The 24,609-nt window shown below is 41.2% G+C and overlaps 3 protein-coding genes across 4 annotated transcripts in view; 1 reads left to right on the top strand and 2 right to left on the bottom strand.

Annotated features, from left to right (window-relative positions):
* lrrc75a (leucine rich repeat containing 75A) overlaps nucleotides 1-6,534 on the bottom strand; it is a 62,868-nt gene extending 56,334 nt beyond the window's left edge. The window contains exon 1 of the mRNA XM_051397589.1: nucleotides 5,411-6,534. Within this exon, the coding sequence (XP_051253549.1) occupies nucleotides 5,411-5,659 (249 nt within the window). The 5' untranslated portion in view covers nucleotides 5,660-6,534. The remainder of the gene's footprint in view (nucleotides 1-5,410) is intronic.
* A 1,045-nt stretch (nucleotides 6,535-7,579) lies between these two features.
* Nucleotides 7,580-20,754, bottom strand: poldip2 (polymerase (DNA-directed), delta interacting protein 2). Of its 2 annotated transcripts, none has more exons than XM_051397598.1 (11): nucleotides 20,542-20,754; nucleotides 14,723-14,804; nucleotides 14,332-14,429; nucleotides 14,117-14,216; nucleotides 13,323-13,398; nucleotides 12,897-13,004; nucleotides 12,394-12,530; nucleotides 12,194-12,220; nucleotides 11,896-12,021; nucleotides 11,328-11,407; nucleotides 7,580-10,128 (listed from the first exon to the last, which is right to left on the bottom strand). In XM_051397598.1, exons 1-11 carry the CDS (start codon nucleotides 20,724-20,726, stop codon nucleotides 10,014-10,016), a joined length of 1,134 nt encoding a protein of 377 aa, XP_051253558.1. In that variant the 5' UTR covers nucleotides 20,727-20,754; the 3' UTR covers nucleotides 7,580-10,013. The 2 variants fall into 2 exon arrangements, with proteins under 2 accessions (XP_051253558.1, XP_051253559.1); XM_051397599.1 differs by having other exon boundaries at nucleotides 14,723-14,798.
* Nucleotides 20,755-21,463: 709 nt separating this feature from the next.
* Nucleotides 21,464-24,134, top strand: tmem199 (transmembrane protein 199). Its single transcript, XM_051397606.1, has 6 exons — nucleotides 21,464-21,893; nucleotides 22,500-22,573; nucleotides 22,809-22,898; nucleotides 23,133-23,175; nucleotides 23,300-23,412; nucleotides 23,647-24,134. Exons 1-6 carry the CDS (start codon nucleotides 21,710-21,712, stop codon nucleotides 23,740-23,742), a joined length of 600 nt encoding a protein of 199 aa, XP_051253566.1. The 5' UTR covers nucleotides 21,464-21,709; the 3' UTR covers nucleotides 23,743-24,134.
* Nucleotides 24,135-24,609: the final 475 nt, after the last annotated feature.

The following is a 24,609-nucleotide window of genomic DNA, read 5'->3' as shown; positions in this document are numbered from 1 at the left end:
GTAATTACATTCTTAACAATATGACATGAGCACGACAACAATCTGTGTTTAAACCTAGTGGTTATTATTTTACGTGGTTGTGCTAGCCATGTGACTGCATCAATAACATGGCTCTGACAGCATACAGAAAGTGGAACAGCGTTTAAATGTATGTCTGTATGAGAACTGCACTTGAAGGAGCTTAAATGAACTGGTGATGGAACAGACAGACTGCAGGCAGCACTCACACCACTGTGCAGCCAAAACAAAGCTCAATCAATCAATCCAACAGCACCATGTTGAGACGCTGCCCTTCAACTGCTGATAAGACCAAAGAAAAAGAAAAGGGAGGATGTGCAATTACCAGTACAACGTATGAAAAAGGCTTTAGTCTTTTATGCCATAACTTTCAACAAAAGACACAATAAAGACAAGTTTTATCAACACAGAGTGAAACACCACAGGGAACCTCTGCAGTCCTGAGCTGACAATTCAACTCTGAACACTGAATCCTTGGAATAGTGTGGAGGGAACTAATCGTACGACCAGGTTTGTTCTTATGTGACAAGTGCAAGTGATTTAAAGGTCCATTGTGTGACATTTAGAAATTCAGAAATATAATATTCATTAGTGTATAATCACCAAAATAATGTTGTGTTTTCATTACCTTAGAATGAGCCGTTTTTATTTACAGACACCACAGGTCACCTAACTCTAACCATGGTGAACCTCCATGTTTCTACAGTATCCCAGAAGCGTCAAACTGAACACTGGCTCGGCATTTTACACACATTCTGTGGCCACCGTAGTTCCTCCTTTGCCCTTAGAAGGGGAGCGTGAAAAGTTCCGTTTGCAACTACGCTGCAAGAGGCCACTAAATCCTACACACTGGACCTTCAAGAGAATTTCTGGCATTCACCAATTTTCTAGTATTTGAATTTTCTCACAGGTTCAAATGAATGTCTGAGTTTTCTCTTTCTCATTTGACCCAACATCATGTCTTAATCTGAATAAATATTATATTTGTTAGGAGATCCTCTCACTGCTGCTTCGGGGTCTTCATGCAGGTCACTGTCCAGTAACATGCTCTCACATGCAATAGTATAACATCACCTACTGTATGCTATTAGGGCTGCAAGTAATATTTATTTTTATCATCAATTAATCTGTCGATCATTATCTCGATTAAACAATTAGTTGTTTGGTCCATAAAATGTTAGAAAATGGTGAAAAACATCGATCTGTGTTTCCCAAACGTCTTCAACCCAAACATATTCAGTTTACTGTCAGAGAGGACTGAACAAACCAGAAAATATTCATATTTGAGAAGCTGAAATCAGAGAATTTGGACATTCATCTGAACCACGAAAAAAGTGAGAGGTTAAGAATAAGATAATATTCGTGCATGAGGCCCTGTGACTACTGACCAGTGGTAGCTTCAGTCTTAAAATATTAATGGTGGCCACAACACAACGGCCTCTCATTACCTGACAACATTGGTCACATACCATAAGAAGAGTTAAACATCCCATACAGCTGTTTACGGGCAGCTGGAGGCTGCTGAGGGAACCCCTGAGGTTAAATTTAGAGCTCTCCACAGATGCTGTTGGTTATAGTTTAGTGATCAGCTCTGAGGCAGCCCATGGGAGGAAGTGGTGAAGAAATGCTTTGGTTTCAAGTTAACTGAAGGGCGGTGATTAAGAAGGTGGCCTCCCCATTAGGTCTTAACAGAGCTCCTGCTTGATTAATCAATGTCTATTTAGTCCGAGCCCTCCAGCCATCGCCATAGTTTCCGAGCAACGTGGAGAAGAAGCTGGTAACCAGTGAAGAATGACTCTCACAAGGCAAGCTCGGCCTTTCATTTTTCCTCTCTTTCTTTGTGTCTCTTCATTTTATGATATTGTTTTGTCTTCTGCTGTCTCTTTATCACTCAGCACCCCTTCTTCTGTTTTTTTCTTCATCAGTGTCTGTAGCAGTTTTCATGGTGTTTTCCCCCTCTGCTCTCTTTATCCTCAATAATTGTCTTTATCCAATTCATCGTGTGATTTGTCTGTCACGTACTGTTCTACCAGAGAACAAACCCTCCAGAATATGAAATGCCCCCCCCCCCATGAGCCAATAAGAAAACCTGTTGTTTTCATCCTTCAGCCTCCAACTCTCTGCTGATAAAAAAAACAGCATCTGAAACCTCTCAGCATCTCTCCATATCATTTACTTTGATCCAGTTGGAGTGCATCGTGCTTGTGGACCTTTCCTTTTCCCTAATCCCCCAGCTCCACAAACAGCAGCCTGGAAAAATCCCTAAGAGGTTAGAAGTGCTTGACCTCGGCCTGTCGCCTGCCGGATCAAAGCTAAGCCATGTGGACATGCTGGTAATGCCATACCTTCTCTTTTCTATTGATACTACAGCACATGCAACACTGCTGGGTTGACACTAAAGTAATCCTTTTCCAGGACACTTTCCAGACCACACTTGCTCACAATGATGGTCAACATATATGGCACACTCTACGCTGGCTCGATTTCCTGATGGCTCGGCTGTTCTCACCACAGTGAGCGGAGTAGAAAATTATTATTCATCTTCTCACCTATTAACAATTAACAACCACAACAACAAATGTAATGTGATCATTAATAACAGGCTGTATGCATGTAGATAATGACCATCTACAGCATTTCCAAAATAGACATGGACTTAATTGACATAGGAGCCAAATCGAAAAAGGAGCATTTTTTTGTTACGTTAACCCACTTTGAAGTGTCATAGCACAGCTTATCCTAGCAACAGTCGAGTTTCAAACAACATATGCACCCAGGTTCGTCTAAATGAGGGGCTAAAATATAAATAAAATTTCTCAGGACAACATAGATTATTTCCAGGATATTTGGTAATTTTGACCAATTTCCAGGTGTTTCCATGACTGGAAAACTGGTCACTAAATTTCCAGATCTTCCAGGACATGTGGGAACCCTGTTAGATAACACTGTGAATCTCAACATGTGAAGAATGAGACAAGGAAATGTCTTACATTTGTAAAGTCACTTAATGACGGGAGGTCCACTAAGTGCTGATAAAGGCTTTATAGTTCACCACAAATCTCCCAGCAGCTGTATCTGGTGCCGTAATGGAGGTCCAATGGAGAGTGGCTGTTTGCAAATAACACCTAAATACGTTACAATGAGGGCTGGTTAAAGAGAGACGCTTGAATCAGCCCCACTGACAGTTTACTGTAAGCCGTTCACATGAGCTTCCAGTAGAATAAAAGTGCTTTTAAGTGCAACAGCTCATTCTGTCAGGTGGGGAATATCATATCAAAACAGGCAATGACACGTTCTTAAAAACAACGCAGCTCTTCCTGCCAAAACTTGACAAAATTAGGTATCTTATTTTTAAGCATGCTTATACTACTGCTGTCTGTATACAAGTACAACCTCAGTACTGTAGCACTGCAGTGACAAGTACCAGAAGAAGGTTCTTATTCTTTGATCAGTTCCAGATTGAAAAGAACATTTTGCCAATTTCAGACTCTTTTATTTGGGGACATTTGCTGTATGCTTGTTCTTTGATAGCATTTTTTTTTTTTCGAAAACAGGTCATCTAGAAATCTAGGTTAAAACTGGGCTAAATTTGGTGGAAAAGAGAACATTTTTAGAAGCCATGGTTACATTTAAATGTTTATTCAACATTTACAGAATGCCTGTCCCCAATAAAGGCAGGGGGATTTCAGTGATTTAAGCAAATAAACAAGCGTGCTGCTAGTTTTATGGTATATTTCAGTGTGTAGTTAATTATCTGTATCGGAATGGGCGTGGCTTAAACTTGGACTTGGACTGAACTAACCGGAAGTTGTGCATTTAAACCTGAAACTGATATGGGTTAATCAGCTATTGCAATTTTTATTAGAAAACTATTCACAGAACAGGCTCCGGTTAGAGCCTCAGAACAATGTTTCTGAGCACAATAGTAAACGTTTTTTTTAAATGAAAGTTGTAAAATATTTTAATCTGATGATACCTGTACTTGTAAAAAGTAGATTATCCATACCGGACACTCGCGTCAGCCGAATATTTGCTCAACACCGGTAGTTAGGATGTGCTCCACCATGAAATATAGTCCCTGAAATGCTACTGAAGCAACAATTGTGTGAAACTATGGTACAAACTGCTTGTTCTTTCTGATCAACACTTAAAAACCCCAAAGATTTTCTTACAATGATCTAAAACAGACAAAAACAGCAAATCCTCACACTCGAGAAGCTGAAACCAGCATATTTTTAAAAACATTCTGTTGATAATTAATTTTTAAGCACTATATCAAAAAGTTCCTTTTTCAACTAGATGGTGCCCGGTTTGAACCTAGCCGTATTTCCCCCTGCTGTGTTGACATGTCTTCACTTTCAGCCTGGGAACTGTGGTTCTCCTCCTTCAGGGTATCACAGCTTAATCAAGCAGTGACAGAGATGGCAACCCCCCCTCCCTCCTCTTCCTCCTCCTCAACAGTGATGGATGGAGAGCTGTCCTTCATCTCTAAGCCCGTTTGTTTCGCTCCACTGTTTGCCATTGATTCAAGGATTAGCAATCTAAATGGGTTTGATCAGATAACTGTAAATAGTAACAAAAAGGAGCTGATGGAAATCTCCAAACAATAAACCGTGAAAGCAGTGTGTGTGTGTGTGTGTGTGTGTGTGTGTGTGTGTGTGTGTGTGTAAGCTGGAGGCTCTGTGGTTGAGTCATAGGGGGATAAACAGTGGCAGCATATGGATTGTGTGCAGTGCTGTCCATACCGATGAGAGCTTATCTTCCTCTCATCCGAATGACAAATTCTATTCAGATTGACTTTTCATAATTTCACTACAGTTGCGCTCGGATCCTCCCTTTCTTTACAGCTCTGCAAATCCTCCAATTCAACTGGTGGCATTTTCACTTCCCTGCTTCTCCTTTGTTTCTCTCCACACCAGAGCTTTCCCTCCTCTCTGTAGCAACAACAGCAGCAGCCGCAGCCAGCCAAGCTCTGCAAATGTCTTGTAAGGCAGATAGAGGCTATAAATTGTAGCAGCCGCCACACTGTACCTGTGCAGCAGAGCCAGGCCGAGCACAACAGGTCCAGCCTGCCAGCCAGGGGGGCTCGTGCCCAGTCATACAGGCAGAGAGGCGCTCAATTCATCAGTAATGTCAGCAGTCAATCGCTGAATGCTGAATGGGTTCAGTCAGTGTGTCAACACTCAGTCAGTGTGAGCCTGGCTTCTGTTACAGCATCAGTGATGACATCAACATGTTTACACAGAAAGAGAGAGGGAAGAGGAAGGAAAGCGGGGATGTTGTGGTGTAGAACAAGAAATGTTAACCTGTGACCCCTGAGAGCTTGACTTACTCTCCACACACACACACACACACACACACACACACACACACACACACACAGAGCAGCTACCTGTCGGAGTGTCTTGAGCATCTCCGTGGCCTCATCCTGTTTGCCCTGCTTGGCCATTAGCATCATCTCCTGGATCATGCCGATGCGGCGTTGGTAGGGTGGCGGCGTCCCGCCACGGCTCAGCCGGTCCCCTGACTTCAGCATGAGGGAAGCCAAGATGTCACCCCGCTCCTTGGTGGGCGTCCGTTTCCAGCTGTGCTGAGGGCTGGCCCCTCCAGGCTCCTGGCCTTTGGTCTGCTTGGCACCCATGGCGCTGAGTTAACGTGAACTGTAGTAACAACAAGGCCGGTCCCACCGAGCACTCATGCAGAGGCAGGTTTGATTAATGTCTGAGATACTCTGCTAATTAAAATGCCTGCAGCTGATCACATCTTTCTAAAAGCCTGCAGTGTGAAGCACTACAATTCCAAACAGGAAAATGTTCATTATCACTCAGTTACACAGAGGAGTGGATGTTCCAACAGTACAAAATAATACTCCAAAACATTCAGAAGTGGAACTGCTAGTTTTCTTCTTTTGGGAACTTGTTAATCCCAGAGAGTGAAGCTCAGGTCGGGAACAGGTCGGAGGATGCTGCCTGCAGCATGGCCGCAAAACACGGACACAGCAAAGTCAGGATGCAGGATACCTACAGCGTGGCCCGCCGCAGCCTCCTATCCCGAACACAACTTCACCACGTCTCCAAAATATCTACCTTCGACAGCGGCGTCGTCTTCCTATTCTGTTATCCTCTGAAATACAGCCCTCTGTCCTGGACCGGAGAAGGAGGAGGAGGAGGAGGAGGATGCGGATCGGGGGAGGTGGTGCATGAAGCAGGGCATGGCAATGTTTACGTCTCCTGAAGCTCACCAGCGTCTGTCTGCTCCTCCTCGCTCTGCCCTGTCCTTCCTCAGCCGCTGGAAGTCATGCAAACAAACACAGCGTTCGTCCTTCTCCAAGGTTGATCCTCCATCCGCTCCGGAGCAGCACAAAGCCGCATCGAAGTCTCTGTCCACGGGCTGTGTGAGAGGCTGCAGCTCCGCGGCTCCAGTTGGCAGTAGGGGAGAGACTGGGGTGTTCCCTTGCTGGGACTGAATTATGTATTGCACCCTCTGTTCAACTGTATGGGGGCGCGCAGCGAGTGCACGTGAGCACAAGTCCCCCTCCCCCCCTCCTCCTCCTCCTCCTCGCGGAGTGATGGAGAGAGGGAGGGAAGGGCGGGAAGAGCACGAGCACCGTGCGCCGCTAACTTTGCACTTTCTTAGCTGCAAGACACGACGTGTGGTCTTCTCTGGGATGGCGGCGTACCAAGTTCCATTAAATTAATGAGTCATTTTAATGCCGCACAGCTCCTTTCCACACATATACATATCTGGTCTAGATGACTCATAGCTTTTAAAATCCCGCATGGTCTTCTAGTAAAATCGGCATATGTAGCTTATTGTCAAAGTATCAATTTATTTTTAAAAAGCCCACAATTTGAACTAATTGATTCATTTTACTGGCTAGCGAATTGTGGCGGCCACAAAAACCACTACAACCAGACTATAACCAAATTAAAATAGGCTCAGTATTGTTCAATGGATCCTATCATAGCAAACAAGGAATAATATACTTACATTAGTTTATAAACGGCGTTGAGTCCGGTTCTGCCTTCGGTAATAAGCAAGACATTCATTTTAAACTGGCTGATTTCCCTGTTGGTTTGGTCATTTACGTAGAAAATATCTATTTATTTGAAAGGTTCATATGAATGAGGACAAACTATTGAATATATTTTCGTAATATAGCATGCAGTTTTACCTGGTCATCAATATAATATGGAAATCACTCAAGTTTTAGCAGCAGTCAGTGATGTTCATGTAGCCAGTGACCAATGAGATGCCTGCACTGACCTCTGGTGGCTGTTTGGATTCATACACCGATAATTATAATGTGGTCGCAGCACATCGTATGTTTTAGTCAAAATATATATAAAAAAGTAAGTATAATAACTATAATTAGTTGTAGCAGTTGTACAGCATATGAAGATGAACTAGAAATACTGTCTTATTGCTTATGACCTTTCAATGTTGGACATTAAGGCAAACTGCCAGCTTTTATTAACCCTCATTTAAAAGCTAAAAAATACACATTTTCTATTTCTTTGCATGTGCAGACAACACCTGTATTTAACAGAGAATAAAGAAATACTTTTCAAAAGGTATATTTATTTGTTTTGCCTTTAATTACATCTCTATTTACAGTATTTCAACCATCGTAGTTGCTTCACATCACTTATCAAAACAAAGATGTTAGTTTCTTTCCTCACTTTACCAGAGAAGGTTTAGGCTCTGAACTTTTCCCGTCACAGAGCTTCTAAAGTCATACAGTCAGTCTTAACAAAAGACATCCGGCATGTGTGTACAGGATGAAGACTTCATTCTGGTTTTTACAGAGAGCACACTGCAGCGTAGTAGGTAGACATTTCATACACACTCACACACACACTCCTCTCCCGTTAGCCACATCACTGGCTGCCAACAGCTTGGTTTAATTACTTAATGGTGTGCTACGTTTGTTATAAAGACGACTACGGCCTGGCCTTCACCTCTTTTAAAGCAAAAGAGTGTTCTTTTTTTGGCAGTCAACGTGTACAGTTCACTGCTTGTTAAAAGCATTCAGCCACCCTTGACTTTTCTAGTTTGAGCTTTCACAACAATAAATCACTGTGGATGGAATTACGAGTTTTAAAAACACTGATCCAAAGAATGGGGCTGTAATGTAACCAGATCTCTTCAAAAATGTACAAAATATAAAAGTTATAATCATTTATGGTGCAAGTATTCATTCCCTTTACAATGTCACACCTAAATTATAACTGGAACAGCTAACTGTTTTTATAAGTTACATTATCATTTGAATAGAGATCAGTGTGTAGTCAACTACTTTCAGTGTTAAAAACATCTGTATCTGGAAGGTTCAATTGCTGGGTTTCTTCTTTCCTGGCAAGAGTGGTATCATTAAGACAAAAGAACCCTCCACATATCCATCTGCCAGAGGTTCATCAGAAATCACCACTCAGACATTAATTATAACTCAGAGTGCAATTAAGTCATCTCATTTAAGAATAAGACACAGCTGTAATTCTGTGTGTCCTGTGAGAAGGGCACTAAGAGACCTGTGGACTCTGAGGGAGCTACAGGCTGCCGTGGCTCAGACTGTACACTAAACCAAAGACTCCACATCAACAGTCCATATAATGTGAATGTGGCATGAAGCCAGGTGGTGGCAGCATCATGCTACGCTTCTCTACAGCAAGACCAGGAATGCTTTAACGCAACACCAATGTTTGGAAATGGGAGAGGTTGAGCAGGTTTACACTTAAGAATAAGGAAAAGTGGCAGATGTGTCCAGATGTGAAAAGCTGACAAGAGATCTCTCTTCAGACTGCAGAAAGCTATAGTTTCTACCAAAGCTGCTTACTTTGGATCATTTGTAGAGATTTTGTTTCATTTTGACATTAAAGCTACAGTAGGTAACTTTTATAAAAATAACTGTGATATTTGCTGAAACTTTCACTATATCCTGACAGAAGTACATGAGACAGATAATCTGTGAGAAAAACTGGCTCCTCCTAGTGTTCCTAATGGTATTTGTAAGAATTCACAATAAACTCAGCTCTGATTGGTTGTTTTCATTCAGGCCCAGTGGATTCTTGCAAATACCATTAGGAACACTAGGAAGAGCCAGAGGACAGAGATTATCTGTCTCATGTCCTACTGTCAGGATATATTGAGTTTCAGCAAATAGGACAAAAAGTTATTTTTTATAAAAAATTACCTACTGCAGCTTTAAATAGTATTTTTTTCTGTTGATCAGTGTCAAACAGACTGTAACTCCATCCACTGTGCTTTAGTGTTGTACAACAGTAAAACATAAATACTTGTGCTGAGAATCTGAATCTGACTTCCCACTCACTAGTGGCCCATAGAGTTGTGACGTAACTGAACTGTGATAGGGTACTATTAGAATTTAAAAAACATGACATGAAAATAAGGTTTAAGATAAAAGTCATGTTTCCATAAATTCAAACAAGAACATCACTAAGGAAGGAGGAGTTTGTAACATGTAGTTTATGTGATGGCTTACCTATTGACTTAAAATATGAGACGGAGGCCTTTTTATGAAGCTCAGCTGGAGTTCTTGCTCTTTTCATGAACCCAGAGCTCTACAGGAAATGCTCCCACTACAAAAACAACCTGGTCAATATTTCAGATATTGAATGCGCAACATGTCTGGCTCAACATTAACTACCCTCCCTCCCAACTCTCTTCCACTAGACTGTGCATGTCTCTTCAAATACACCACAGAGTGAAGATGCACTGGCGATCAGTTTTCTACCCTATATGATTTAATCAATGATGTGTTGCTGTTGGATGCACTCTGACAGGAAAGGGGTGAGGTGGACCTGCATTTGGATCTAGACAATGCTGTATTGTCCCTTTGCATAACCTGACTCACTAGTCTTATGCTGAAGGCTGAGGCAATGTTACAGGGGGGAGGACAGTTCTAGACAACCGAGATGGGACCAGGACTGACGGCGTGTCCGGGGTCCTTGTAGGTAGGGGGCGACTCCTCGCTGTTAGAATGTGTAGCCAGCAGGGGGCGCTTTGTCGTCTTTGTTGCTCTCCAGGGAGAAAGGAGGAATGCGAACATCGAAGTGGGTGCCATCAGTCCTCTCAATGCGGAACGTCCCCCTAAACACAAATAATGGAGTTCAATATTGCAGGCAGTGAATTAGTGACAGAGCACAAGATCTGATTGGTGAATATTAAAAACAGGAGCCATTAAATATGACATGACCAGGAAATTCATAGTGAAAAGTTGTTTTAAGGCTTTGGAAGATGTAATAAATACAAATAAAAGAATATGCAACAGTTATAATATATTGTAATATTGTGATGAAATACAATGACAGGTAATAAAACAAACAGTAAAAAGCAAGTCCAAAATAATGATTTTTAAAAAGGTGAAGACAAAGTGTTCCTGATCTGCACCAGCAGGTCATTCCACAACTGAGAAAAGGCCAGGTTACCTTTAAGCCCGATTTATCCTTCTGCATTAAATTGCAGCCTAGGACACTACGCAGCAGCCTAGGACCCTATGCCACAGCCTACACAGTAGCCTAACGTGCATCTTCTCTACTGTGATTGGTCTGTCTGTTGGTGTTTGTGCGAGTTGTCTGAGAATGGGAAGCGACTCATGCAAAACCCAGATGAGTTATCAATGCTGTTTGAGAATCCCTCTTCAAAACCCACACCTGTCCTCACAAACACACAGACACACATGGGACTCTGCCTTGCTGCATGACATGCTCTTGTCTGTGCCCTCATACTGCCTTGTCCTTTTGTTTCACAGGCGTTGTTTCAGTTTTAATTGGAACTCAACACAGTAGCATTAAAAACCCCACCACCCGCTAGCACTTTGGCAGAGCCGTTTGCAGACACACCAGCGCACAAGTATACATTTTTATAACGGCATAGGTAACTTGTGTAAGCTACACTGTAGGCACAACGTACAATTAGAATCAATCTTTAGTTTTCAGGTTTGACTTAGGAAAGACCTACCAGAACAGCTCAGGATGTATTTCAGCATGTAGGAGGTCAGCTATATGGCCCTTTATAAACCTTAAAGGTGATTATTAAAATGTTTTAATCTATTCTGAAACTGACTAAGACAAGTAAAATGTGTTCTCTCCTGTTGGACCTGGTCATAAGTTAGGCTGCAGTATTTTAAATCATCTGGAGTTTGAGGTTTTGTTGTGTGAGGAGAGAGGAGAGTGCATTGCAGTAATGTAACCGGGATGAAATGAATGACTGTTTCTAAGTTCTAGTAGGATATGTAGCAGAGATGGGAAGTGTGTAACAGTAAACTGGTGTAAGAAGGGTGAACTCACCACATATGACCACTGGGGGCTTGTAGAGACACATGACTGCTGTACTGAAAGGCTGGCTGTTCTTTGGACAACACCGGCTCCTGGGACAGCACAGAGACCATGTGACGAGGTTACACAAAATTTGTGTTTCAAAGTGCAAGTCTGGGTTTGCATTACTACTGTTGACCTTTGCATTTGTGATTGTCAAATCTAGCCTGCAACACATTATCTGCAAAGCTAATTATGTGTACACACAGCTCGAAAAATATTAAAAGAAGTTGTGGGCAATGAAACAACTAAAGAAGGATTTAAGCTTAAAAATAAATACAACACAATGACAACATGTGTACTGTATTTCCTGTTGGTATAAAATGGTAAAGTATGTTTTTGTCTACCAACTAGTACACTATGATGATTCATATGTAATATAATAGTACATAGAACAGATTTTGAGACACAGCTAACAACTGTGTTCTGTAAAATTTGTGATATTTTAAAAAAAAAAAAAGTATAAAAATATAGGATTTACTATGTACAGATTCCAGGTGGTTGTGGTCTTGAGTACTGCATTTGTGTGTGCTGTACTAACCCTTCCTACGACTCCTCGTCCTCGGACCGTCTCCAGGGTTCCTGACAGGCTGAAGATCCTCCAGTGCCTCTCTCTCAGCTGAACCACCTCGTTGCCCATGTTCTCCAGACGGATACAGTACCGCCACTGCAGGAAAACAACACACACATACACGTACAGTGAGTCTGTCGGCACAGGAAAGGTCATTAGACACTATGAAATATACCAGCGCCTGGCTTGTAGCTTCCCACTGTTACTGTCCTTGTGGACCACTCGACAAAAAATGTAAAATAAAAAATAAAAAGAATCTGCTACTCACCCAATACACATGGGAGTTCTGGGCCTCCTGAGAACAAGAGAGACTGCCTATTAGTATTTCAGTATTTTAATTGGCAGATACCAGCGCAATGCAGATGAGCTTCATGCTGGTGTGCCTACAGGCTGCGCTTTAAGATCCAGTTTCATATTTCAGAGGTATAAGCCTAATTAATGCATGTAAGAGTTGAGCTGGTCAGTTACCCTCATGCCCATGTAGAAGGGGATAACGGTGACTCGGATGTTCTCTGTGGTCTCCCTGTGGACATCTGAGAGCTCCAGCCAGGGGTGGTTCTTCTCCTGCCATGCCTTCAGGGTGTCTCTGGCTGTGAACGGAGGAGCTACAGAGGAGGACAAAACACACAAATATTTAGTGAAAAACACTCTTCTTTTAGTTCAACAATCTCACTGGTTGATGTCAACAGCAGAACTGAAGCAAAGACGAAACTACAGAACTTGTTGTGTATCAGTATCCAGTATGTTTGAGAGCCATTTTAGGAGTTTTAAGCATATTTTGATGATTATCAGTATAACATTGTGAAGGATAATCCTGACATGAAGTTACCATATTGCCCGAAGACTAGTTCATTATGAGGATTATGGTAGAAACGTGGCTGTGTGTATTCACTGTTGCTGAAGTGAACCTCTGGGCAGTGTAAAAAGTTTGATGTTGAAAGCTGAAGCAGAGACAGTAGAGGAGTGTTTACATTTGGCAGGGTTGTGCGTGAGGAAGCGCTCAAACAGTTCGTGCTGGATGGGGGCCTGCTCTGTAGAGTTATAGGGCAGGATGTCTTCATGGCTCACATAGTCCAGACCTGAAGGGAAGGAACAGAAACACACGGTCACACAGGGATGAGACAGAGAACAATTATAACTGCCGCAAATGGGAAGTTTTGTATTCTAAACCCAGAGTCTAATGTAATACTAAAACCTGAACTTTAAGGAAAGAGAATCTGAATGTTTTATCCTGAAGTGGAATTAACAAACTGGGTGCTGAGCTGGACCATTTCATCAGTAGAATGGTCATATCTTTGCCCCATTCAAAAGACAATGAGAATATACAGGGCCCACCAGTGATGTGGCCACCATGTCAGTGAGGTCCAGAACCCAGTGTGCCCTGACTGGTTGCATACCTGGGATGGCGTACAGGGCTCTGCTGTCATCGTGGTTGGCCAGAAACGTTACTGCCTCTGTCTGGGACCTCTGAGACTGTCAAACACAACACAAACCAACAGTCACACACCTGGTGGTTCAGATACTAATGAACAACCACAGCCAGATTCCAACACTGCGGTGGTTTAGTTTTCCTGTAACATTCAAACTCATTGCACTGCATGTTCTTGCACAGGGTATCTACAAGAGTACTCAATGTAAATTTAATGTATATTACAATCTCTCTAATGGCAGTAGGAATTTTTCCAAAGACCACTTACAAGGTGTCAAATAATCTTATGCCTTAAAATGTCTTGAATATGATTTTGACAGGTATTAAAGTTTGATTGGATTAATGACGTTAAGTTTACTTGTATAAGTAGCAGTTTTCCGTCTGACTTTTAGATGTTTTAGGGAATCAATTGTATTAATCATGCTTCATATTCATTCATAATGGTCTTAAAATTGTCTTTGATATTATATTCTTTAACCTGTTTAAACCTGCGGAAACCCTGTGTTACATATTCTTACCAAATTTCAGTTCTGTTTGAGTGCAAGTGTAGCAACTAGGAATACAACTGTTACAATTATTGTATGAGACTGCTGTCTAACTTGAACACTTCCTCCTCCAGACAGAGGCTAATTTAAGACTTGTCCTCAGCCTCTGTCTGGAGGAGAAAGCTTAAAATCTTATAGTTCTGAACTCCCTAAAATGTCCATGTGAAATGTAAGGTAATAGTTGGTGCTCCTAAAGGAAAAGCATATAGTGACTTACTATGTGAGGACAGTCCCTCGTGTCAATCAGGACTTGGTAGTAGGTGTGGGTCTTCCCCTTCACCTCCTTGGAGCCGTGGGCTCCTGGGGGCTCAGGTTTGCTGAAGGAAGAAAGTCAGAGAGACAAAAATAATGTCAGTTATACAAGTCTCACCCACAAACCAAGCCATCGAGGACGTGTTTGGGTGCAGGCTGCAGCCTGAGGTGGAGGTTTACCTGTCAGACATGGGAGGGGTGATGTCTCTGTCATAAAGTCGGGCGTGCCAGGGAAACAAGACAATGCCTCTGTAGCCAAACACACTGTGGAGAAACAGCTGAGGAGAGCACAACAACAAGGAGAGATGGGATGAGTTGCTGTGAGATTATATCTGGAGGAGGTTTAATAAAGCATAAATTAAATGAGATTACAGTCACTTGACAAGATCATGCAAATGTACTTTCTTAGTACAAAGCTACTGATTTATCAAAACTTAAAAACAGTCCACACAGTGCAAACACAGGACAGTAATATTAAACTAGATGTGCTGCATGAATTTCTAATGAGGGCGAAAGCCCCTAGGAGCTAGTGTAGCCCATCTGTGATTTTACGTGTGTGTGCGAGTCTTACCTGTCCTGTTTCATATTTGCCGTGCTGCTTCACAGCCTCAAACACTCCCACAGTCTCCAAAATCTTCCCTTCAGGCCTGTTCCTGCCAAAAACAGGCAACACCATTACACACTGGACCCTGTGTGTGTGTGTGCGTGTGTGTGTGTGTCCAACTTTAGCCATCAAAAGAAAATCATATGATCACAAACTAACATATAGGTCTGTATTCAAAACAGTGACTGACATCAAAACATCATATAATCGACAAACACAAATAGCCCATAAGTCCCTGAGGAGCCTCAACAGGAAATCCCACAGTGTGGAGAGGAGGAGGATTTTCCCTCCTGTAGAGGCGATTTACATTCATCCCTACAGGATCTCTCCTTCCCCTCAGTCGTAATCTCAATCACAACTTTGACAAGATTGAATAAAACACCTCAGATGTCAACAAACAGGAAGACTGTTTGACCTAATCTCCATGTCCTCGCAACACACACACACTTACAGTACATATTACCACTGACAACAACAGCTGGTCACTTCAAATAAATAACACGCATACTTACTGTGCTCCCTGCAAAGCTAATCTTCACAACAGAGATGAAGAGTGGGGATTAATGAGGTGGATATATGGAGGATTTAATATTACACAGGAGGTTGGTTTAAGGTTATTTCCTTATCATGTGTATTGCACACAAATAATCACAAGGTAACCTGGTTTTACTATGCGAAATATAGTGAAAGTCCAACTGAAATTAAACTGCATTTTTTAAATCTGCTACAGCACACATATCTGCTCTGGAAATCCCTTGTCCTGTTCTCCTGTGAGGAAAAACCAAAGGGGATAATGTATGTTTTTTTGGTTCCCTGATGCCTGAAGCTACGGAGCTCCCCTGGTAACATTGGATAAAAAAAATAAATAATGTGTGGCCACGAGATAATTATTGCAGTCATTTCCATGCAGAGACTGATTGTTAACATGGACAAGTTTGAATTAATTTCATTTTATTTTAATATAGGAATGAATTACAATGACATACTTCAGTCACTTGCAGTTAGGCATGGAGTAATTCTTAGCAAGACACACCACACCACAACACAACACAACACACAAATGAGACTGATTTGCAGACTTCATGTCTTCTTAGCAGGGTTTGCAGCTTTCCGATGACGTCACTTCATAACGTTCCCATGGCAACAGGAGGAAAATTGCTGCTCTTGTGTGAAGTAAACGCAACATTTTTCAACTTTCTGCCAAGATATGTGACTTTTGGAACGAAAATGCAGGGATTATGAAAGCATGCATATATGCATCATTTGAAAATAGATAAATGTGCGGACTTTGGCTGATTATGCGTTGAATTTTGTGATCGCATAATCACGTTTTTCTGGAGGGACTGAATTTAGCATTACCAACAGTGACATGTCCAGCTTCACTTGCCACGCGTTATTATCTCGTGGCCACGAGATAAGATTTTTTTTTTATCCAATGTCACCAGGGAGGCTCCATATGAAGCTACCCAGTAGTGTGAAGTAGTCCAAATTCTCTCCATCTTTACCAGCCACAACCTTCAACAATGACCGAAATCCTACAGGGTTAGACGCATGTTAAAAAAAGAATAACATATATATTTTTAAGACACTTGTATCAGCTGATAAGTTCAAAGTGTAGGTATCAGGGAGGAAAAAAAACATATCAGAACTTCTGTAATTTATTTTTATGGCCAATCGGATAAAAAAATATAATTGTACAGTCAGAAAAAGGCTGAATACAGGAACAGGAACAGGGACATTAGGTGTCCTGTCTGCGATGCAGTAATGTTTCTTAAAAAAAAACGGTAAAGTCATTCTAGTATGTTTTCGTGGCATTTGAACAATTATAAGTATATTGTGATGATTGTTGCCATTATATCGTGAATCACAATTATTTTGAGCAGGTAACATGAAATTTTCCCATGAAATCCCAACTGCAGACCTTATTGCCATACAGCCAATCACACCTTTTATAAAGCCGTAACGTCAGCATTCACAACACACATACACAACACAACAGCCCACAGTAGGTTTCCTCCTGAAGTCTCCTTTTATCTTACTCACATAAATAAACATGTCCTGTCCTTTGAACATTATTGTAGACTGCAAAGGGGACTGCAATGATTAAATGTGATTTCAGCTGTCCTTTACAAAACAGAAGCCTGACATTTAAATGCTATGAGCCTAAGATTTTGGGGAAATTACCTATAATGCTACAATGCACTGAAAGCTGGAAGTCAGCTCTTAGCAGCTGCTGGGTGATTACTTTAACCTCCTGTTTGGACAGAAAACCGGGGGAAACATTCGGTCATTACAGCAATGACATTTAGCCATAGTAAAAAGCAACTAATTATTATTTTTATTTATCTATAAAAAGTCTGAAAACTGTACAAAATGAATGAATGAAAAAATTAAAATTTATCAGAGCCAAGAGTGATAGATGTGATAAATGTAAGATTATATAACCCTGTGTACAGAGGACTGTAAAATATTAAAAAGGAACATTGTGGGTAAGATGGCAGATAACTGCTGTGAAATATCTCTGGGGCTGAGAGATCAGGCGTGTTTCGTGTGAAAACAAAAAGCTTCCAACATTTCCTGAATGCAGCATTAGATCTACTGTCAAGAATGTGTGTGTGCTTCACTGAGGTGGTGCTGTGTATCATTTCTACAGCACTGGTGTTGAGAAATGAGGTTGTCTGATTTAACTAAATCTGATGAATGCAGCAAAATGACTGCAATATAAGAAGGTATAAATCAAAATGACAACTTTGTAAGTAGGTGCACTTTCATTCAAGTCGGTCACGTCCACTATCTGCAACAGCTCACTCAGCATAACTAATTATACAACAACCACTATCCATGTGTGTAATTTTGAATAAAGTACACATTATAATGTATCATGCTCTTTATATTGAGTGTAAGAGGCCCAAAGCCATCCATGAGTGGGTTAGGGTTAGGGGTTTCCTTCAAAACTGTGTTCATGTTTTCTGAATTTCAGTCTATTAATCTAAGCCTTGTGATCCACTGAGAGCATGTTGATATAACAGCTTGTGTCGGCTAAAGGGGCATTTACTGCAACTGTTAATGACGTGTAATGTTCAAACCCAGTAGATAGAAAATATAAGAGATATTGCATTAGCTCACATTATTTGATGACTATTAGGCACCCTTCTTTTCACATCTGTACATTTATTTAATTGATTAAATAAAACTGTCCTTATTTCCTAATGGTTTCACAGAAAACACAACATACTGTAGAGCTCAATGAAGAATGCGAAAACCCCAGGAATGCGAGCACATGGCCTGACCAGCTCTTCAACACATTTTAAGATGGGCTCTCGTTCTCCATTTCTACCACTGCAACAATCTGAGAAATGTCAATACACTGTGTGGCCAGAGATAATCAGATCTAAAAATAGCCTACACACTGCAAACCCTGGAACCAGCCTTGGCCAACAGCTACCCTGGTCAACAGCTCGTCCTGCCAATAAGCACAGGAACAACTATCCATTTCACATCAGCCTTTTCCTTCTGTACGAGAGGGGGCAGGTCATTGCGCCACTGAGCTGTCATCATGTCAGGGGAAAGGCTGCCAATAAGACGGGAGACAGGATTACGCAATAAAAAAAAAAGTTACATAAACTAAAAAAGTGAGAGACACAAGCTGGTGCTGCTGAATCACTGCTGCTATTCCAACCACTGAGGGGGCACTCGCCCACCTGTACACCCACCACAACTTTCTCTCACACTGGCTACTGGCTATATTTCTGAAGTACACTCTGCCGCTCTCTTCCTGTCAGGATCTCACCTGATTTGGCTCAGATTAAGGCAGCTAAAGACATAACTGGTTTCACTCCGCACTGGCCCACAGAATAAATCGGGTTCCTCTGGCTCCTTCCAGTGCTAATAATGGTATTTACAAGAATCCACCGGGCCTGAACGAAAACAACCAATCAGAGCTCAGAAAGAGTTGTTGATTGATGAGTAGAAGTAGGGTTATCTTTCCATGGAAAGATAAGCTGGGGAATTTTGGAAACATTCCAATTTGGCCATTTTCATGGGAATTATTGGAAATTAATGGGAATTTAGGAGATTTAACTGGAAAAGTTGGGTAATTCATACAATATTGAAATGTATTCTCTTTGTATTTGTACTATGTTGGTCGTTTTAATGTCGATTTTAAATGCTCCTACACACTTGTTTACATTGCTGCTCTAGTCCGGTCACCAATTTATGCATTGCACGGTGTTGCTGTACGTGCAATACAATGTAAAGTTTTGTTTTCGAGCTGGTTTTCTAAATAGGCTAATGTAGCTAACAGTAACACTAGCCTGCCACGGCCCCTGGTGGCTCGAGAAAAACGCCACAGCACTTGTTGAAACTGAAATAGGCGAAAATGGCAAAATATTATTGAAATGTAAAACTTGCAATAACAGAATTACTTGAAATGTTAGTGTTTCTGTAGAAAAACATTATTTCACATTGAGCTTGTTTAGATGATCCACAAACAATAACAACACAACTGCTGCACTGGTGGCGTCCATGTTCTTTCTGACTCGTAATGCCCAAAGACAAATGGAACGCCATAAGTGGTACAAGGCCGGGAATTACGTCACGTTCTCGCGTCAGAGCAACTCGGGCGGGGGATTTACGAGACAAATGGATAGCACCATAAGCAGTAGCCCAAACCATTGACCTTTAGCTTAACATATGATGGTAGCTAGCATGCTGCCTTTGATTTACTATGGTTATGGTTATATGCGTACAATACAATGAACCCAAATAGCAATGGGTTACATATGTTATATATTAACATATGTTACTAATCTAAAAAAATCTCCTTATTGCAGCTTTAACAAAATCAGACATTCCAGTTAACCCTATGAATGGTCATGGAGTCATGTCACAGAAACATCAGTGACAGTGTTGTTTAACACTGTCAATTAATTTATTTTAATATTAACTGAGAGATCAGTTGATACACAAGTGGCAGCAAATAAATACAAACCGCGTTTCAAAATAAATTTGGCTTTGACACACAAAATGATCAGTGTGTGATCATGTAAATTAGCCACACTGACAAGGCTGTCTGCAGATCTGCCTCTATATTTTTTGTTTATTGGTTTATCTCAAAATACCAGATAATCAGCACCAACATGGCGGCTCAACATGGCGGCCTTCACAGAAGAAGACCCGCTCCCTCTGTAGACAAACACGGCTCCTTCCAAGGTAACAGAAATACAACATTTCTTATTTTCAGGTGATTATACACTAATGCAAACACACCTATGAATATTAATTTAATTTCTTCCAATAGATCGTCCTAAATGTTCCACACTGGACCTTTAAAGTACAATAACTGGGCTTTTATCAGACCACAAAGGGCTAAAGTCAAACAGCATGAGGGCTATGTGAACCAGAAGAGATCCAGATTCTTAAATCCTAATCCTGAAGTAAGAACAATGTTCCACAGCGGATGTTCAATCTGACTAACTGCGTGATTCAACATGTCAGCAGGTTGGAGGCAGTCCGATCAGACCGTGCCAGGTGTTGCTCAACGCATGCTGGCTAGTTACCGTGCTAGCTAGTGAACAGCAGAGGGCAACTTTATTTTTAAAATGTTCTGCTGCTACATGTCCGCTCATGTCCACACACCATACTCATAGAGCAGGCACCGTCTCAGGCCATCTGTCCACTCGACATAAGCGAGGCCAGTCTCTTTACGGTGCCACGAACAGCTCCTACTTAGCTAAATACCTTAGCATGTTAGCATTGACAGGGAGGACACTGGCTGCGTCTCTTACCGTGACGACATGAACCTCCTCGGCTGAACCGCGCCGGGCAGCCCGCAGGCTCGACACTGTAACCGCGGTCTGTTCACCTCGAACCCGACGCTACTGTCGACCACACTCAGTATCCTGTGTGTGTGTTTGTTGTTGTATTTACTGACGGTGCTCAACAGACCTCGGCGCAACGCACAAGCCGCCATCTTTCCAGCCCTGGCACGCTTACACACACATACATCACACACACACACACACACACACACACACACACACACACACACACATATATAACAGCAGGGTTAACTCACCGATGCTGCCTTCAGGAACGACCGAAGAGTCGTATTTACGAGAACTGAAGGATTACTATACGATAGACACGCTTTCCTTTGTTCTTTTTTTCTTTTAAAATAGACGCGAATTCTCAGTCATAGTGTCTGTAAATGCTAGTTGTGATTGCTTTTATTATTATCTGGAAGTGGGCTGTTTTTTTAATCAAAAAACTATCTTAATGTTGTGAAAAAGTCAGATGTGATTAATTATAATTTAGAGATTAGATAACAACTTGATCCTAAAGGTTAAAATGATTATATTACATGTACAATCGAAGATAATTTAGTACTGATGTGCCACGCCGACGTCAACAGCCTCCAAAACCTACTTTTGTAAAAAAATTGTAGTTTTGATTCTCACCAGAAGGCTTTACCGCACTGACACGATCAGAGACACTCGGCTTTACGAGCTTTTGAGGAGCCCGTGAAGGCACCAAAGAAGCTCACGTGTACTGTAGCGAGCAACATTTGAGTTGACTATAAAATTAAATATTTTTGTCAACTTCTTATTAACATTAACCGTTTTTAAAGTGTATTAATGAGATTTGCCAATTTTCAAAAATTCGCGATTTAAAATAAATTCTCCCACAGTGGGTCATGTGAGTGATACGTCATCGTGTCACAAGGCAAACAACATGGCTGCTTACTTGGGTGTACATATTTACCAATAGCGTTCACTAGCCGTCAAACGCCAAACTTTAATGTATAATAATACTAAAAATAGTTTGAAATAGTTTCTTGAAAGCATATGTACAGTGGTAGCTTTTATTTCACAGGAAACGCGCTTTAAAAAGGTTTATCTGGGTGGCTGCGTCCCATAAAGGCAAACCTCCCAGTCAGTCAGCTGGAGTGGCACCATGGCTTCGGCGTTTGTCGTCGGGGATACATTCAGAAATAAGGTGACTGAGTTATTAGAAAAGACAGACTCATCTCTCCCCCAGCGATTGAGAGAAGAACTGGTGGAGGTTCTTGAGAAACCGGAACCAACAACCCTGTCCTTCAGTACAGCGAGAACACTCAAGAACCACCTCCAGGACAAAGGTAATATCCCAGTGTATATACAGTGTGTTTGGTAACGTGAGGATCACTCTCTACAAAGCAAGGGGTTTGGGTCTTTTCTTATTATAACAACATGTTATAATAAAAACGTTTAGGAGAATCTATTGGCAGAAATTAAATATAATATTAGGTATGTTATAATCACCTGAATATAGGAATCATTGTGATTTCGTTACCTCAGAATGAGCTGTTTGTATCTACAGACGCAGGTCACCTTCAATGGTTCCATATTCAACCATCATCCTTCTACAGTAGCCCAGAATGGACAATCCAAACACTGGCTGTAGATAGGGCCGGTGTTTCACTGCCACCATAGTTTCTCCTACACACTTTACAGCCCGTTCTCATTCCCAGGTCATCAGATACAGAGAGCGAGCAGTATTCAGTTGGTTGCAATCTGCAACTTCACTCCGACAAATCCTATGCACTAGTCCTTTAAAGCTTAGAGTATATCATATTATTTAATATTGATATCAATATTACATCAACATACTGTGAGTTCTGATGTGATGTTCTGCAATAAAACAGTTCATCATGCCAGTAAAGTCTAAAGTTAATATATTATGTAAAACTTTCTGTTGGCTCCAGGGCATCCTTTCTACCTGCATGAGTTGTTGGAGGATAGCCCGCTGCACCTGCCTGAGGTTGTGAAGCCTCCCAGGGTAAGTGAAACATGGACGTTTGACAAGAGACAAGCTGCATACCTTCTTAAAATAACATTCACTTAAGCTTTGAGGTGATTAAAAACTCTTGAGTGCAGTATTATTATTCTCCTTTCCAAGGGATGTACAAAGAGCTAAATATAAAACCAGTGTCAGTGTTAACTTCAGTTCCTGAAGGTTAAACATGTGCTGCAAAACAACTGACATTAAAGTGTCCCTTCCCCTCTTCCTTCAGAACCCTGAGCTAGTGGCACGTCTCGAGAAGATCAAAGCCAAACTAGCCAACGAGGAATACAACAGAATCACACGTAATGTCAACACTCAGGTACATTTTCATATATGTGATATTAAAAACATCAAGGTCAAGATGTGATTTCACGTTAGGGGGCCGTATTATAGAAATATAATATATCATATATTAATCATGGTGTGAGACTTACTGCAGCGTTTTTACAGAAGTGAAGAAAACATTTTTTTCTGGCAGACACTTGAACTTACTAGGCACAGTAAAGATGTGCACATATTTTACTACATAATAAACATCTTTCTTTGTCTTCAGGAACTCAACCGCAATGGAACATTAGCAGATTTTGGACTGCAAGGTTGGTACACATGTACTGTTTAATATCTTGTTACAACTTCAGAGCTCATTTTATCATCACAATTCAAGCATTCGGCATTGAAAATGAACTCCTCCTAAACTGGTTTTCCCCTCTCTTTCTCCAGTGCGATCAGTCAAAGCAGTGGCGGTGACCATATTCAACTTCCTGGTCACAGTGATCGCTACTTTTGCCTGTTCGTATATGGGAAGTCAGTACCTGTTCACTGACACTGCAGCGGTAAGAGAACATTTTCACGTAGATTAAAGCTGCCACACCCAGCTACATGCAGTGAAACTACTCCTCCCTTTATTAAACGTATTATATTCAGTTGTGCTGGAAACTGTGTTCATGGTGATACTGGAGGCTGTACCTGACCTTCCTGTACATTGGGTTACACTGAACGCCGTCTCCTTCTTTAAGCTGTCTCCTGCTAGAGGTTCCCTAACTTTGTGTCTGTCACTTGTTTTCCAGCGGGTAATATCAGCTGTGATCGCTGCGTCTGTAGTCGGGCTCGCTGAGCTGTATGTGCTGGTCCGGACCATGGAGGGAGAACTAGGGGAACCGTAGGAGCAATAACAGCGAACTGTAGCAGCCCTACAAGCAGAACTGTCGACATCTCACTTTGTCATGACACCTGTTTTTATTCAACAGGGAAATTGGTATCATTGTTGAGTAAGTTACTGAGAATTTACAAATCAATGACTCTAATGGCACTAAATGGAAAGTTGGAACCTTACAAGAAAAAAAAACTTGGTCCAAAATGACTGAATGTCTGTTCTTTGACTTTGTGAAAGATTACTGTTTTATCTGTTCTCTCTTTATATTTTAAATCAAAGTATGAGCGATGTCTCTTATTTATTTGCAGCTGTTATATATTTCATGTTTTTTCCCAAAGTACAACGTCTTGTCTTTCTCCGTGGCACTGCCCTATAAAATAAATGCTCATTTAATTCCTTCCATTCTGCTCTCAGATGTAATCATATTTTTGTAGGGTTTTTTGTGTAAAATCATCAGCACTACCTAAAGCTAATTCATAAAGGTGATAAAGTACATTTTCATTCAGGAGAGACACTCTGACTCTTGCTAAGACTGATGTTGGAATGTGATCTTTTTTAAATATTAATTTACAGCATGTTACTGTTTGTATCTTGTGAGCTACAGTACCTAAGATGGCCCATAAACATAAATGTGGTGTCATTCTATATTTCACACACTTCCCTACTCTGTTTACACCTCTACGGCTGTTTTAAAATTTACTTTTACTGTAGTTTTTAACTCAAACAGGAGTAAGTGCATCCAATCCAGTTGCAGGAGAGAACCATGAAGAACTAACGTTACTTTACTGAGCACCAGCTGGAAAAAATGATACCAAAGATACGTTTGTTTTGCTCATTCTGTTGTTAAAATGGCATTACATTTGAGCGAATTGTGAAT

Source organism: Dicentrarchus labrax, unplaced genomic scaffold (genome assembly GCF_905237075.1).
Source record: "Dicentrarchus labrax unplaced genomic scaffold, dlabrax2021, whole genome shotgun sequence".
NCBI lineage: Eukaryota > Metazoa > Chordata > Actinopteri > Moronidae > Dicentrarchus > Dicentrarchus labrax.
Note: the sequence above shows the minus strand (reverse complement) of the source record. Positions and strands in the feature narration are given on the sequence as shown.